Source organism: Sphaeramia orbicularis, chromosome 15, assembly GCF_902148855.1.
Source record: "Sphaeramia orbicularis chromosome 15, fSphaOr1.1, whole genome shotgun sequence".
Classification (NCBI taxonomy): domain Eukaryota; kingdom Metazoa; phylum Chordata; class Actinopteri; order Kurtiformes; family Apogonidae; genus Sphaeramia; species Sphaeramia orbicularis.
In genome coordinates this window covers 12489743-12506525 of record NC_043971.1, presented here as the reverse complement: position 1 = coordinate 12506525, position 16783 = coordinate 12489743, and the positions used below count along the sequence as shown (strand labels likewise).

Here is a 16783-nt window from a genome sequence, read left to right as displayed (position 1 = left end):
CACGGGGGGGGGCCACTGATCAGCCTTGGCGGAGGTCTGCGCTCTCCGAGTGCTTCTAGTTGACAAATATCTTGTGTAATTACGGGAGGTTTCACAACAAAAATATTGAATAAATGTATTTTTGTGAATGTATAACATGTATAAGCAATGATAAACTGTCCAAATACAGTTTTTATCAGTGGATTGTACAACTTAGTTTCATTGAAAATTATTACCTCCGCCAAGGAGGTTATGTTTTTGCCAGGGTTTGTTTGTCTGTTTGTTTGTTTGTTTGTTTGTTTGTTTGTTTGTTTGTTTGTCTCTCCGTTAGTGTGCAACATAACTCAAAAAGTTATGGACAGATTTGGATGAAATTTTCAGGGTTTGTTGGAAATGGGACAAGGAAGAAATGATTAAATTTTGGTGGTGATCGGGGGTGGGGGGGCCCACGGGGGGGGCCACTGATCAGCCTTGGCGGAGGTCTGCGCTCTCCGAGTGCTTCTAGTTGACAAATATCTTGTGTAATTACGGGAGGTTTCACAACAAAAATATTGAATAAATGTATTTTTGTGAATGTATAACATGTATAAGCACTGATAAACTGTCCAAATACAGTTTTTATCAGTGGATTGTACAACTTAGTTTCATTGAAAATTATTACCTCCGCCAAGGAGGTTATGTTTTTGCCAGGGTTTGTTTGTCTGTTTGTTTGTTTGTTTGTTTGTTTGTTTGTCTCTCCGTTAGTGTGCAACATAACTCAAAAAGTTATGGACAGATTTGGATGAAATTTTCAGGGTTTGTTGGAAATGGGAAAAGGAAGAAATGATTAAATTTTGGTGGTGATCGGGGGTGGGGGGGCCCACGGGGGGGGCCACTGATCAGCCTTGGCGGAGGTCTGCGCTCTCTGAGTGCTTCTAGTTTATATATATATATATATATTTAGAGGTAATTTGATTGTTTTAATACATGTAAATATTCTTTATTAACCCTTTCATGCATGAATTATGAGAACCTTAATCATGATTTTTCTCCTCTGTTTTTATTCCTCTTTAGGCATGAAAAAAATGTAATTGACAGCTTTTTATGAGCCTATTTTTCATGGAGCTGCAAAAATGTCCACTCAAATGGATACGATGCATTTAATTTTTGAAGCAAAGAAACATGTATTTACTGATATACAGTGAAAACTATGAAATATAAACACTTTTAATGCTGCTAATCTGATGTTTTCTCATATTTAAACATACTCTAATACTAGTTCTTACTCCATGGAGATAATATGCAAAAAACCCATTTTGTTAAAGAGAAAATGATAATTACAGTCTAATAACAATTGATTTACACTCAAAAATGTTACTGCAGATCAGGTTTATCAAGAACAGCAAAGTTACGTATGCATAAGTGTCCACTGTGTTGGCTGATATGGAACTAAAACAACAAAACCCATGAGTATATAAGAGAACAGCTGGAGAAGAACTGTCCACTGTAGTGACCAGTATGCATGAAAGGGTTAAACATTAAAAAGTCAAAAAAAAAAAAAAAAAAAAAAGAAGCAAAATCTCATGTAAAGTTAAGGCAAAAAACTGTATTTTTATGAGATGCTTATTTTCCATTATTTTCTGGTATTTTTTCAGCACCCCTGCTGCCAGAATAAAACCATTTTTTTTATGTTTGTTTTTTTTTTTTTTTTTTTTTTTACAGTGTACCACAACATTTGCACTGGGTCTTCATGGGTTAAACGCTCTAAACCCTGACTCTAATCTACTATATTTTGTGTGAAAGCGCTCTACCTGTGCATAAGGCAGGTCTTGGCTCTGCGGGCCCTGGCGGCTACAGAAAGAGGCTTTGTGAGCTGGCTGTCTGGCTGTGGATGCAGCGATGGGGGAGGGAGGGATGGATGGAGTTCAGGGGGAGGTTGGCCACAGAGCGCCAGTTGTGGAATTCCAGGAATGGAAGTTGAACTGGAATTTGGATCTGAACGGGGGAATTGACTGCTGAGGTGATACAGCTTTGTTCTGACGGTCCGGGGGCTAAGGGGAATCATGGAGAGGTCACGTGTGCGCATGTGTTTTTATCAGGCTTACAGCAGGAATATGACATATGGATACATGTGGAGAAAAAAAGCAGGAAATGAGACGTACCTCTTAAAACGACCACAATCTAAACCTAAACCTCTCATTGGTCATGCCAGCTGAGTCGTACAGGAAATGACACACACACACACACACACACACACACACACCCAGGCTGGATTCACCCTATATATATATATATATATATATATATATATATATATAACAGCCGGAATGAGCAAAACACACACAGACACACACTCAGGAGCATGGTCTGATGCACAGGAGTATATCATCATCATCAGACGTGTGTGTTTATGGGGGTTTTTACATGTTGTTATGTCTGGTGTATGTGTGTGTGTGTGTGTGTGTGCGTGTGTGTGCGTGTGTGTGTGTGTCGTCTCCAGCTGTAGCCTACAGTATACATGCCCTGTAATTAACATGCTATTCTCTGCCACATGCTATATCTGCTATTGAGAGAGGCACATGCGGTTTGTCGTTTGTGGTACGCTGCAGGATCTATATCGAGAGAATGAGCATGTGTGTTTGTGTGTGAATCTTTTGATCGGATTGTAAATGTGAACAGTCGAGGTTATCCGTGTGTGTGTGTGTGTGTGTGTGTGTGTGTGTCAAGGTTATTATCGTTAAAGGAAAACTAATGAAATGACGAAAACTAGAATTGAAAAAACATTTTCGTGAACTGAAATAAATAAAAACTATAATTAAAAAAAAAAAAAAAAAAAACTATAACTAACTGAAACTGTATTGTGTGCTTACAAAACTAACTAAAACATAGAAATATTATGGATAAAATTCCCTTCGTTTTTGTCTTTGTCAATGTCGGATTGATATGAAAGCGATTTATCATGGTCAGTGAAGTTACCATATTTGGTTCCTTATCTTAAAGTGGCAAAAAAAAAAAGAAAAAAAATACAAGAAGTGGCCAAAATGTAAATGAAATAAATATAATCGTCCATGTATTTCACAACTTTTTGTTGTGATCTGGCGCTATATAAATAAAATTTGATTGATTGAGTGATTTGATTGGTTTTCCCCTGGAAGTCGCTTTGGAAAAAAGCGTCTGCCAAATGCATAAATGTAAATGTATTATACTCCTGATTTTATTGTAAAGCACTTAGCGAAATCTTTCTGCAATAAGTGCTATATAAATAAAATGTATTATTATTACCTCCGCCAAGGAGGTTATGTTTTTGCCAGGGTTTGTTTGTTTGTCTGTTTGTCTGTCCGTTAGTGTGCAACATAACTCAAAAAATTATGGACAGATTTTGATGAAATTTTCAGGGTTTGTTGGAAATGGGATAAGGAAGAAATGATTAAATTTTGGTGGTGATCGGGGGTGGGGGGGCCCACGGGGGGGCCCATTTCCAACAAACCCTGAAAATTTCATCAAAATCTGTCCATAACTTTTTGAGTTATGTTGCACACTAACGGACAGACAGACAGACAGACAGACAGACAGACAAACAAACAAACCCTGGCAAAAACATAACCTCCTTGGCGTGGGGGGGCCCACGGGGGGGGGCCACTGATCAGCCTTGGCGGAGGTCTGCGCTCTCCGAGTGCTTCTAGTTATTATTATTATTAGGGTCAAAACACTGTAATGTCCCATCAGAGAGCGAACTTTAATTGTCATTCCAACATTTATTTCAATATAAAGTAACTCCTTGTTTTGGATAATCCCATATCCTCCTGAGACCCAGTAAGTAAAAGAATTGGATGGATAGATATCAGCTCTGAAATTAAACTCTTATGAGCTATTTTTGTTGTTATCATTATATTTGTCCAAACAAATGTACCTGTAGTTGTACCGGGCATTAAAATGAACAAAAAATTGAAGAAAATAAGAGTGGTCTAATAATTTTTCTGCAACTGTGCATTAGTACCATTACTTCATGGTACCTAATAAAGCAGTTACACTCACTGTTCATGCAGAGGTGGACCTTACAGACCCTGTAGACCACATTGGACCTGAGATTGTTGACTCACTATAACTTGCTGTCACTGTCTTAAAAATAGTCACTTGTCCGTTAAAGGGTTAAAATGACAAGTGGCGGCTCCGAGGCCTCTTCCACTGGCTTCTACTTTGGTCCAGAATGCAGCTCTCAGTGGAAACAGTGAGTGGCGGTGGCAGGGTGGGGCTACTTTTGGGGCTGAGCCGGGTCCGTTTCTTTCTTCTTCTTCTTCTTTCTTTTTTGCTGCTAAACAGAAGCAAAGGAAACCTGGAGAAGAGCCACGTCGGTCTTCCACCGGCTGTAAACACACAGTGCAGCCTGATACCGCTGTCAGTGCTCAGTCAAGTGTTGAGCTTCATTCAATTATGGTTGTAGGAACAAATCTAATGGTTACAGTGTGTAATAGAATCAGTGGATGACATAACTGTGTTGCCCATGAGTCAGTTTTCGTATTTTTTTTCTCTTATAAGTACAGTAGCTGAAGGGAGGTGCTTTTGTTATAGCAGACATTTTGACCCATATAATACACAGGTGTAATTACTTTAACTCACAAATGCTGCATTCCATGTTGATGCGTCACTTCCAGGGTTTTGGCTGCACTAGCATCGTCTAGGGCAGGGGTGTCAAACTCATTTTAGTTCAGGTGCCATATTCAGCTAAATTTGATCTGAAGTGGGCCGGACTAGTAAAATGATAACATAATAACCTATAAATAATGACAACTCAAAATTTTTGTCTTTGTTTTAGTGTAAAAAAACCCCATTAAATTATGAAAATTCTTACTTTTATATACTACCCGAAAAACCAAAAACAAACAAACAAAAAAAAAAACCTGAAAAAACTGAAATATAAATTAAAAGACATAAGAAAATTTAATGCAATGTTAACACTATTCTGCCTCCACTTCTCATTTGTTCATGTGCGTTATGGATCAGATCTACAAAGACAATAAACACTGAGGAACAGGCGGAAAAAGTGTTAAAATTGTGCTTAATTTTCTTTAGACATTTCAGGTTGTTCATATTTGTTCAGGTTATTCATATTTTAGTGTTACAGGATAGTTTGTAATTGTGAATATTTTCATAATTTAATGTTATTTTTTGCACTAAAACAAAGGGAAAAAAAAGTTAATTCTAGATTTTTTTTTGGCTTAATTGAAGATTTTTTTTTATTTAATTGAAGATTTTTTTTTTTTTGCTTAATTGAAGAATGTTTTTTTAACTTAATTGAAGATTTTTTTTTTTTGCTTAATTCAAGATTTTTTGCTAAATTTGAGACTTTTTCTGGCTTAATTAAAGATTTTTTTTACTTAATTGAAGATTTTTTTTTTTTTGCTTAATTGAAGTTTTTTTTTTAACTTAATTTAAGATTTTTTTTTGGCTTAATTCAAGATTTTTTTCTATCTATCTATCTATCTATCTATCTATCTATCTATCTATCTATCTATCTATCTATCTATCTATCTATCTATCTATCTATCTATCTATCTATCTATCTATCTATTTATCTTATCTTATCTTATCTTATCTTCATTAGCTGCAGTCTGTTTTTTCCGTTCCTGTATTTAAATTGTTGGACTTTCCTCTAATCTGATCTCATTTGTCCATGTCTGTATTTGTGCCCATGTAGTGAAAAATCCTGACCTTAGTGGCTTTAAAATTGCCACACACAGAATTTCCATCCACATTCCGACATATTTTCCTCCATAAATCTGCTGACATTTGAGCGAGATTCCTCACAAGACACTGTTTTTTCTGCCACTTCCGCCACTTTGAGCTGAGGAATGTTGTCCGTCATCTTCCAGATCCATCTCCCACTGGGGTTTGCATCTGTGTGTGTGTGTGTGTTTGTGCACCTTGGCTGTAGCCTTTGTGTGAAAGCTGTACGACCTTTTGCTAGTTTTAACTCACTCCTACCAGCTCTGCTCTGATCTGAACATACAAAGAGCTGCTTGTACGTACGTTTAACACCTTATTGTCATTGTATGAGTTTTCAAAAGTGCTACATGCAGCGTTTTTATGGAAATAAAACCACCTCATCAATTCCTAAATCAAATTGATGCATTTCTTAGAAACCAAACTGCCATTCTTACTTTGGAATTGAACCCAGCTTTATAACTTTATTCACAGCATTGCATTTAAAGTCTTAGCGCTTGCGGATTTGATTGCAGTTATATCTAATATATGTTTTCATTAAGGTCTTATTGAACTTCAACTCTGATTTGATTAACCCTTTCATGCACAGTGGTCGCTCCAGTAGACAGTTATTCTCCAGCTGTTCTCTTATATATTCATGGGTGTTGTTGTTTTAGTTCCATATCAGCCAACACAGTGGACACTTATGCATTTGTAACTTTGCTGTTCTTGATAAACCTGATCTGCAGTAACATGTGTCAGTGTAAATCAATTGTTATTAGACTGTAATTATCATTTTTTTCTTTAACAAAATGGGTTTTTTGTATATTATCTCCATGAAGTGAGTAATAACTAGTATTAGAGTATGTATAAAAATGAGAAAACATCAGATTAGCAGCATTAAAAGTGTTTATATTTCATAGTTTTCACTGTATATCAGTAAATACATGTTTCTTTGCTTCAAAAATTAAACACATCGTATCCATTTGAGTGGACATTTTTGCAGCTCAATGAAAAATAGGTTCATAAAAAGCTGTCAACTACACTTTTTTTTCATGCCTAAAGGGGAATAAAAACGGGGGGGGGGAAATCATGATTAAGGTTCTCATAATTCATGCATGAAAGGGTTAATTACCCCAACCCCCGAAGAGGACGCGAGGGGTATTGTTTTTGGTTCAGTTTGTTTGTTTGTTTGTTAACACTTCAGTAGCAAAACTATTGGTTGAATTCATACCATACTGGGTTTATAGATTGCCAGTGACCAAGAATAAATGTCACTACATTTTGGGAAACGTAGGTCAAGGTTAAACATTTTTTATTAATTTTTCCCTCGTTTACTTATAATGGGTGAAATTTCACATCTATAAAAACATCAATTTTGTTTAAATTTACTTCAAACTTGGTACATATTAGGGCTGCGTGATATTGGAAAAAACTGACATTGCGATTTTTTTTTACCCTGCGATATACAGGTGGGGAAGCAAAATTTACAATGAACATTTAGTTGTTTTTTCTCAGCAGGCACTACGTCAATTGTTTTGAAACCAAACATATATTGATGTCATAATCATACCTAACACTATTATCCATACCTTTTCAGAAACTTTTGCCTATATGAGTAATCAGGAAAGCAAACGTCAAAGAGTGTGTGATTTGCTGAATGCACTCGTCACACCAAAGGAGATTTCAAAAATAGTTGGAGTGTCCATAAAGACTGTTTATAATGGAAAGAAGAGAATGACTATGAGCAAAACTATTACGAGAAAGTCTGGAAGCAGAGGAAGCAACAAAAAACGTACCAAAGCTTTTATTAAAGCTCTCAAATCCAAAATCCTAAAAGATCCAACCAAATCCATGAGAACAATGGCAATTGAACTTGAGGAAGACAACAAGACCATTAGAAATGCAGTAAAATATGATTTGAAGTTAAAATCTTACACAAGAACACCAAAACACTTGTTGACAACAGCAACAAATCCAACTTTAGCAATTTTTGGGAATCATGTTTATGGCCGCCTTCTAGCCCAGATCTAAACCCTCTGGATTCTGCTATATGGGGCGTTTTAGAACATGCTACCAATAGAACATCACACAGCAATGTCGACTTTCTTAAAGATACTATTAAAGAAGAATGGGAGAAGTTGTCACCCGAATATTTGTTGAACACTTGCGCAAGTTTCAGGAAGCGTGTGAAGGCAGTTATTGAGAAAGAAGGAGGACACATAGAATAAAAACATTTTCTATTATGGAAATTTTCTTGTGGCAAATAAATTCTCATGACTTTCAATAAACAAATTGGTCATACACTGTCTTTCAATCCCTGCCTCAAAATATTGTAAATTTTGCTTCCCCACCCTGTATATTGCGATATGAAAAAATGCTCAGGAGTGTATAATAGCTGTGTGGTGCTCACATAAATGGTCAAACACATTAGTCGTCTCACCTCTAGTTGTGACAATAGGTGCAAGACACTATCGACACAGAACATGTGTTTGAATAACTGACGTTGCTTTTCTTTTTGGTACCAAGTCTTTGTTTACGGTGATTTTCTCTTGTTTGTTGTTCAATGTTGTTACCAGCGACTCACTCCAATTTGATAAAGAACGATTGTGATTGGTAGATCGCTGTGTGCAGTGTGTGTCACATACCTTGAAAATAGATGAGAACACGTTGAGTTCATTTGCCTCCTACACTGCAGGACCTGCGATGTGACTATTGCGCACATGTACACTACCAGGCAAAAGTTTGGACTCACCTTCTTATTTAAATGACATAAGATGGACCACAGATGGCCAACAAGTTCTCAGCATCATTTGGAACTCCTTCCAGACTTTTGGAAAACATTTCAGGTGATTACCTCATGAAACTCATCGAGAGAATGCCAAGAATGCACAAAGCAGTAATAAAAGCAAAACGTGGCTATTTTGAAGAATCTAAAATATAAAACATGCTTTGAGTTTTGTCACACCTTCTTAAACTACATAATTCCATATGTGTTCATTCATAGTTTTGATGCCTTCACTGAGAATCTACAATGAAAATAGTCATAAAAATAAAGAAAAACCAGGTGAGTCCAAACTTTTGCCTGGTAGTGTACATCACGATGATGATGCTTAAATGATATGTTGTGCAACTCTAGCACATATATAGAGGCATCAGCACACACATAGATATGATGACATCAGCTGGATCGATGCCACAGTAAGCTACAATACATGTGAGGGGCGGGGTTTGATGTTCCCAGCACCTCTTGTTTGGGAATAAAATTATTGCCAGATAAAAGCCAAATTTTGCAACTTGCAGCTTCTCAAATGTACTTTTTCCTTCATCTCTAATAATAAGTTATCCTCTATTATATCCTCTATTGATGACTGAAATTGTGCATAAATACACTGAAAATAACTGTTGTAACTTTGACCTATATTGCATTCTGTGGAAAATAAATGAGCTTTAATGAACAGTCTAAAGCATCTGTCAGCTCCCAGTATCCTGATGCTGATTGGAAACATTCTTGATGCGTCATTTGCAGGGTTTTGGCTGCACTGGCATCATCCAGGGCAAATAAAGGGAACAGATCCATCATTAAAGTTATAGTGATTACCTGTGTTTTTCCTGCTGAGGTAATCCAAAATGTCTACAGTGAAAAATGGATATAGAAAGGTAAAGTCTAGTCCTTATTTCTGGATCAAAAACTGTACTGAAATCAAATGTAAGAGACAAGTATTTTATTTATTTATTTATTTAAATTATGCCATCACTTATGATATTTGCCGGTCTAAAGGATGGACACAGTTTGTTGTGAAATTTGCGAACATTTCTAATTATTAAGACTTCACATCCAAGAGTTGCAGTGGTAATGGTCTTTCTTCACGATTGTAGCTGTGTGTCTTTTCCAAATAAAAGCCAACTTTTGCAACTTGCAGCTTCTCAAATGTACTTTTTCCTTCATATCTGATAATAAGTTAAATATCCTCTATTGATGATTGAAATTGTGCATAAATACACTGAAAATAACTGTTGTAACTTTGACCTATATTGCATTCCGTGGAAAATAAATGAGCTTTAATGAACAGTCTAAAGCATCTGTCAGCTCCCAGTATCCTGATGCTGATTGGAAACATTCTTGATGCGTCATTTGCAGGGTTTTGGCTGCACTGGCATCATCCAGAGCAAATAAAGGGAACAGATCCATCATTAATAGAATAGCAGTCACTAAAATGTCCAAATCCAAAATGTCTACAGTGAAAAATGGATATAGAAAGGTAAAGTCTAGTCCTTATTTCTGGATCAAAAACTGTACTACAGTCAAATGTATGAGACAAGTATTTTATTTATTTATTTATTTAAATTATGCCATCACTTATGATATTTGCCAGTCTAAAGGATGGACACAGTTTGTTGTGAAATTTGCGAAAATTTCTAATTATTAAGACCTCACATCCAAGAGTTGCAGTGGTAATGACCTTTCTTCACAATTGTAGCTGTGTGTCTTTGCTAAATAAAAGCCAAATTTTGCAACTTGCAGCTTCTCAAATGTACTTTTTCCTTCATATCTGATAATAAGTTAAATATCTTCTATTGATGATTGAAATTGTGCATAAATACACTGAAAATAACTGTTGTAACTTTGACCTATATTGCATTCCGTGGAAAATAAATGAGCTTTAATGAACAGTCTAATGCATCTGTCAGCTCCCAGTATCCTGATGCTGATTGGAAACATTCTTGATGCGTCATTTGCAGGGTTTTGGCTGCACTGGCATCATCCAGGGCAAATAAAGGGAACAAATCCATCATTAAAGTTATAGTGATCACCTGTGTTTTTCCTGCTGAAGTAATCCAAAATGTCTACAGTGAAAAATAGATATAGAAAGGTAAAGTCTAGTCCTTATTTCTAGATCAAAAACTGTACTGCAGTCAAATGTATGAGACAAGTTTTTGTTTTTTTTTGTTTTTTTTTAATTATGTCATCACATATATTTGCCAGTTTAAAGGATGGTAACAGTTTATTGTTAAATTTGCGAAAATTTGTAATTATTAAGTGTTGCAGAGGTAATGGTCTCGCCTCACGATTATACCTGTGTGTCTTTGCTAAATAAAAGCCAAATTTTGCAACTTGCTGCTTCTCAAATGTACTTTTTCTTTCATATCTGATAATAATTTAATATTCTCTATTGATGAGACACTGAAAATAACTGTTGTAACTTTGACCTATATTGCAGTCCTTGGAATAGAAATGAGCTTTAAAGAACAGTCTAATGCATCTGTCAGCTCCCAGTATCCTGATGCTGATTGGAAACATTCTTTTGAGTCGCAGAAAATGAAAAATGTTGAAAGGCATCTGCTGTTTTCCAGCCCTGCAGCGTTATCTTGACTGGTCTTATTACATCTGTAGCATGCAGCTCTGTCTTTGTCTTTATTTGGTGCTGTTGTGTTTGGCTTCAGACTCAAGTGGAGTTGATATTTCACCTCCATGTGCATGCAGACATACTGCTAAAGAGAGCTCGTTTTGGGTCGGATTAATTTGGAGTGTGTTTTTTTGTGTTTATGTGATGCAGTTTAAAAAAAAAAGTTTTTTTCTTTTCAGATTCAACTATTGGAGACTCAGGTAATCGATGCAGAAAAACGGGCCTTCAGTGCACATCAGCAGGTAAAAATCAAACAGAAATGTCTATTCACGTACAGCTGGTGTATGAGTTGTTGTGTGTCTGTTCATATATATATATATATATATGGGGTAGGGATGTAGTGATATGAAAATTTCATATCATGGTTATTGTGACCAAAATTATCACAGTTATCATTTTTATCGCGGTATTGTTGAAATTGTGCTCAAAATGTTCAAAAAGTACATATACACACACTGAAATAATTTAACCTTTTCATGCATAGTGGTCACTCCAGTGGACAGTTATTCTACAGCTGTTCTCTTGTATATTCATGGATTTTGTTGTTTTAGTTCCATATCAGCTTATATATCTGCTTATGCATCATCTCATACACCAGCATTCATACCATTACTGTAACTTTCCTGTTCTTTTATCTAAATCAATTGCTAATTGAAATTAGACTGTAATTAACAGAGTTTTTCTTGTTTTTAGTTTTTGTTTTTTTTTTGCATATTATCTGAGTGAGTAATAACTAGTATTATAGTATGTTCAAATGTGAGAAAACATCAGATTAGCAGCAATAACCTCCTTAGACCCAGGAAAGTGAAAACTTTTAGCTTTTTTCCATTAAACAATTGTCTTGATTGGAAACCGCATAATGCAACAGTTTTTTGTTGTTGTTTTTTTTTTCAGATACATTTTTTTAAATTATTATTATTTTTTTTTGTTTGTTTGTTTAATTTATTTATTTTAATGGAATGTCCTTTACAATGGACAGCATTTTTTAAGTGAAACTGTCAAAAATGCATTGCTGGGTCTCAGGAGGAAAAAAATGTTTTTATTTCATAGTTTTCACACAGTATGTCAGTAAATACATGTTTCTTTGCTTCAAAAATTAAACGCATGGTGTTCAGCTGAGTTGACATTTTTGTAACTTCATGAAAAATAGGTTCATTTAAAAATAAATAAATAAATAAATCACATTCTTTTTTTCATGCCTAAAGAGGAATAAAAACACTCAGAAAAAAACCTTGATTAAGGTTCTGATAATTCATGCATGAAAGGGTTAACCAAGTTGTATTTTGGAAAAAAACAACAACAACAAAACCAAATAAAATAATTGGCACAGTGTACTTTCTGTTGGCAGAAACATTCAAGTATTAACCCTTAGGGGTCTGAGCCTGTTTTGGCTGTTTTTCGGTCCTTTTGATCTTGCCTTTGTATACTATATAAAGACATGTTTATTATACCCATGTTTAGTATCTTTTTTTTCAGCACAACTTCATTTATATAAACTGCTATTATTTTTTTTCATTTTAACCTACTATATCAACACAAAAGGCCAGAAAACACACAAAAAAATATATAATCCGATTTAAAAAATGTATATAATTCATTGCATAAATAACACAAAGATGCTTAACGAACCTTTTCAAAGACTTTAAAAGTGAATATTGGTTCCAAATATTAGGTATATACAATTAAAAATGGTAATAAATTAAAACTATACTCAAATATTTGACATAAAAGCAGATCTTTACATAGGCGTTTTCTCTGGAAAAGTGCAGTAATCAAACACGGTTATCATGATAATTAGAATTTAAACAGTAATACTAATCGTTGGCAATTTTACCGTGCTTTATTGTTATACTGGTAATCATTACATCCCTAATATGTGATCATTTCAGGTGCAGTGGATGGAGGAGAAGCTGAAGGCTCCAGACGGTCAATGTGGAGACTCGGAGGTGCGTTTGTTTCAGCGATGCCAGGAGCTGCAGGCGTCGGTGCAGGAGAAGGAGGACGTCATCGCCCAGCTGGAGCAGCAGCTGGAGGAGCAGGTACGATTTCACACAAGCAACACATGGTTTCTTGTGCTTTTCAGATGTAAGGAAGCGCAGAATGTGGCGTGCAATTAGTGAATTCAAGGACACAAAAACATAAAGGTTCAGTCAAGTCTTAAAGCTGGAGGTCTGCTCTGCTGCTCTGTGAATACGAATCAGAGCGTTTTACTCTGTGTCAGTTTAAAAAAAAAAACCCACAACACATGACTATGAATTAAATGAGAACTCCAAAACACACAAAACACCCCCTGTCCTGTTCCCTTAACCTATGCAAATCAAAATATGGACAGTTAAATACAGCAAAATACACTACAACTCACTATGTGTGATCGAAAATATGCCCTTAAATGTAATGGTAACACTTTATAATAAGTACACACTATGAAGCATTACTTAAGCATTAATAAATACTGAATTCATCATTTATAAAGCATATTTCTCACATGAATACTCATTAATATATGGTTTATAAACACAGTTATAAATGCTTTACTCATCATTCATAAGCTCATCTACATTGTACTTAATGATTGTATTTTCATACTTTATAAATTATGGATTCAGCATTTAAACATTTAGTATTGCATCACTTACAAACCAGTTAAGATGTGGATGTATGCTCACACATACACTATTCAGACATGTACTAACGGTTAGTGAATATGTTAGTGGGTATTTTACACTAACTCACACATTTATTTTCCAATAGATGTCGTATAAACAGTTATTAATACAGGAATTCATTATTTCAGGTAGTTCTAAAGCACTTACTACTCATGAATTAAGTATATGGTGTGAGCTCATCTAAAGTGTGGACTATATATGACATATAAAGCATTTACAAATGAGATTTAAAGGTTGGCAATGCCTAAAAACTCACAAAAGTCTGAGTTATTCTAACAAAGGAAAAACACAGCACATGGGATTATCAAACAAACCGCATTAATATTTATGCGACTTCTCACAAGGGTAAACATGGCTCAATAAAAACTTAAAAACACCAACAGCAAGTCATAGAGGTTTCAAGTACTAAATACAAAAAGTACTAAGTAAATAAAATTTTTAATTAAAAAATATAATATTTTTCATTATCAAAAAAATAAAGTCAGAAAATCTGTCAGTGTCATAATTCAATATGATTCTAAACCTCAAAAGTGTCAATATTATGAAACAGATAAAATAAACTCTTTAAAACATTTAAAACTGTGCTTATAAACCATATACTAATGAGCATTCATGTCAGAAATATGCTTTATAAATAATGAATTCAGTATTTGTTAATGCTTAACTAATGCTCTATAGTGTGTACTTATCATAAAGTGTTACCTGTAATTTTTTAATATTCCAGATTAGATTAGACACCAGAGAGCCATGTTTTTATGCCCATTCATGAACCTTTATGAACAGCTCTGATATGAGTTTTCGTGCATGTTTAATCCTCCATATTTGTGTTTGTTGAGGCCTAAAGTATTGTAACAATAACCTCCTGAGACCCAGGAAAGTGAAGATTTAGCTTTTTTACATTAAACAATTGTCTTGATTTGGAACTGCATAATGTTTTATTCAGATGCATTTTTCACATTATTTAAATTAATTAATTAATTAATTTTTTTTTAACCTCCTAAGACCCAGCTATGGGTTTTCTGTCCACATTTGTGTACAAGAGTTTCACAACTTTATACAAAAAAAAAAAAAAAAAGAAAAGAAAAGAAAACTCTCCACCACAAAGGACATTCCATAAAAATTAAAACTAAAAACTGCATCTGAGAAAACTGTTGCATCATGATGTTTCCAATAAAGGCACTTATTTAATAAAAAGCAAACAAAGCTCGTACTTTGCTGACATTTCCTGGGTCTTAGGAGGTTAATGGAATGTCCTTTTGCAATGGACATCCTTTTTAAAATAAAACTGCCAAAGTTTTGTCCCCTACAGATGACAAAAATGCATTGGGTCTCAGGAGGATATTAATACGAATAATAATAATAATCATAATACTGACAGATACAACTCTGTATGTGGCTTGAGTGCTAATAAAAAGTATGCTTTTTAGTTTTTGTCAGAGAAATATTACTAAATTCCCCAAAAGAACAGATGGAAACAATGGTAAGGCAAAGAGTAATTTTTTTAATGGAGTAAAGTTGGACTAAATTTTTATCCTCATTGTTTTAAGACCCCCAGAAGTCATGTCATCTGTGAAATATGGCTTCTCTGACATATATCACTGTATACTTGGTATTTTTATTTCGCTGTTTTAAATTGTACAGCTGTTTTTAAGTCTTCTTAATCTATTCTTGTATTTTTAGTGTATAATTTTGCTTTTTAATCTTCTGTATGACACTGTTTTTAATTGTACAGCTGCTTTATGTCTTTATTTATTTATTTATTTATTTTTTGGTTTTCCTCTGTAAGTCGCTTCAGAAAAAAGCATCTGCCAAATGCATAAATGTAAATATAAATATCAGAATCAGAATACTTTACTAATCCCAAGGGGAAATTATTGGGTGTTAGTCACTCCATTCAAGTGTTATAAAAAGTAGCAGAGAAGAATTATCTATACAACAGGAAAAGAAAAATAAATAAATATATTGTAAAGCTCTAAATATACTAACATACAGCTCTGAATATATTTATATCATAATATAGAGTTTTAATATGCAAATTTGGTGTGTGTATATGTACAAAATATACATATTAAAACCCTTTTTTACGATACAAAATTAGAAAAACAATTTGTACAATATGTACTAGACAATATATTACACTGGGTTACAAAAAAAATGTTTTTTGCAAGTTGTCTAGGTTTTTTCAACTGAATTAGGACCATTTTGCACCGCTAAATCCAAAAATGACATCTGTTTTTCTCAATCAGGTCCGGTTTTTTTGCTAATTTGATCTTCTCACAAAATTGATTACATTTTTGTGACTTTATCAGTTGATTTTTTATATAGTTCTCACCCAAAATAGGTTTTAAGAGAAAAAAAAATCATTTTCTAACAGGATTCTTGTTAGGTACAATGGTGTATTCACCGCAGATGTAGCAGAATACGTCAGGCTTATTTTTGCAAGATCTTCTAGTCGAAGCCATTTCATTCACCTGTAATATTAAAAAAAACATTAGTCATAAATTGGCAAAAGTAAAATCTTCAGAACTCATTTATTGCAAGAAATATGAAAGAATTTTGTATCATATGATGTGAAAATGCCCATAAATGTAAGCAAAAATGTTAAAAAGCCAATATGTAGCATAGTTCAGAAAGTTGACCTGATTGAGCAAAATTAATGTGATTTTTGGATTCAGCACACCAAAATTATCCTAAATCAGCTCAAAAAACTTAAACAATAAATTTGTTGTTGACCAGTGCTATCAATATGATAATTAAAGAAATATGCATAATAAGTGTTCAAAAATATTGTTGTGTGTAATTGTAATTATGCAGTTATGAGGTGGAGTTGAACAGTCTGACAGCCACATTCTATGACTTTGTCTTTTACCAGAAGCAGATCCGACTTCAAGATGCCAAAACAGTGGAGGAGAAAGCGGCTAAAATCAAAGAATGGGTGATGCTGAAGTTGTCAGAGGTAAATATATCATGTTATTGGATAAACAGGTGAATAGACTCATTTATATGGATGGATCTGGAAGTAAAAAATAAGAAGGACTGGGGGTTAGGTCC

General features: G+C 34.4%; 1 protein-coding gene across 1 annotated transcript in view; it reads left to right on the top strand.

The window, feature by feature from the left end:
* plekhh2 (pleckstrin homology domain containing, family H (with MyTH4 domain) member 2) overlaps positions 1-16783 on the top strand; it is a 108523-nt gene that overhangs the window by 30163 nt on the left and 61577 nt on the right. Inside the window, 3 exon segments of the mRNA XM_030156922.1 lie at positions 11246-11308; positions 12956-13105; positions 16605-16688. Coding sequence (XP_030012782.1) covers positions 11246-11308; positions 12956-13105; positions 16605-16688 — 297 coding nt within the window.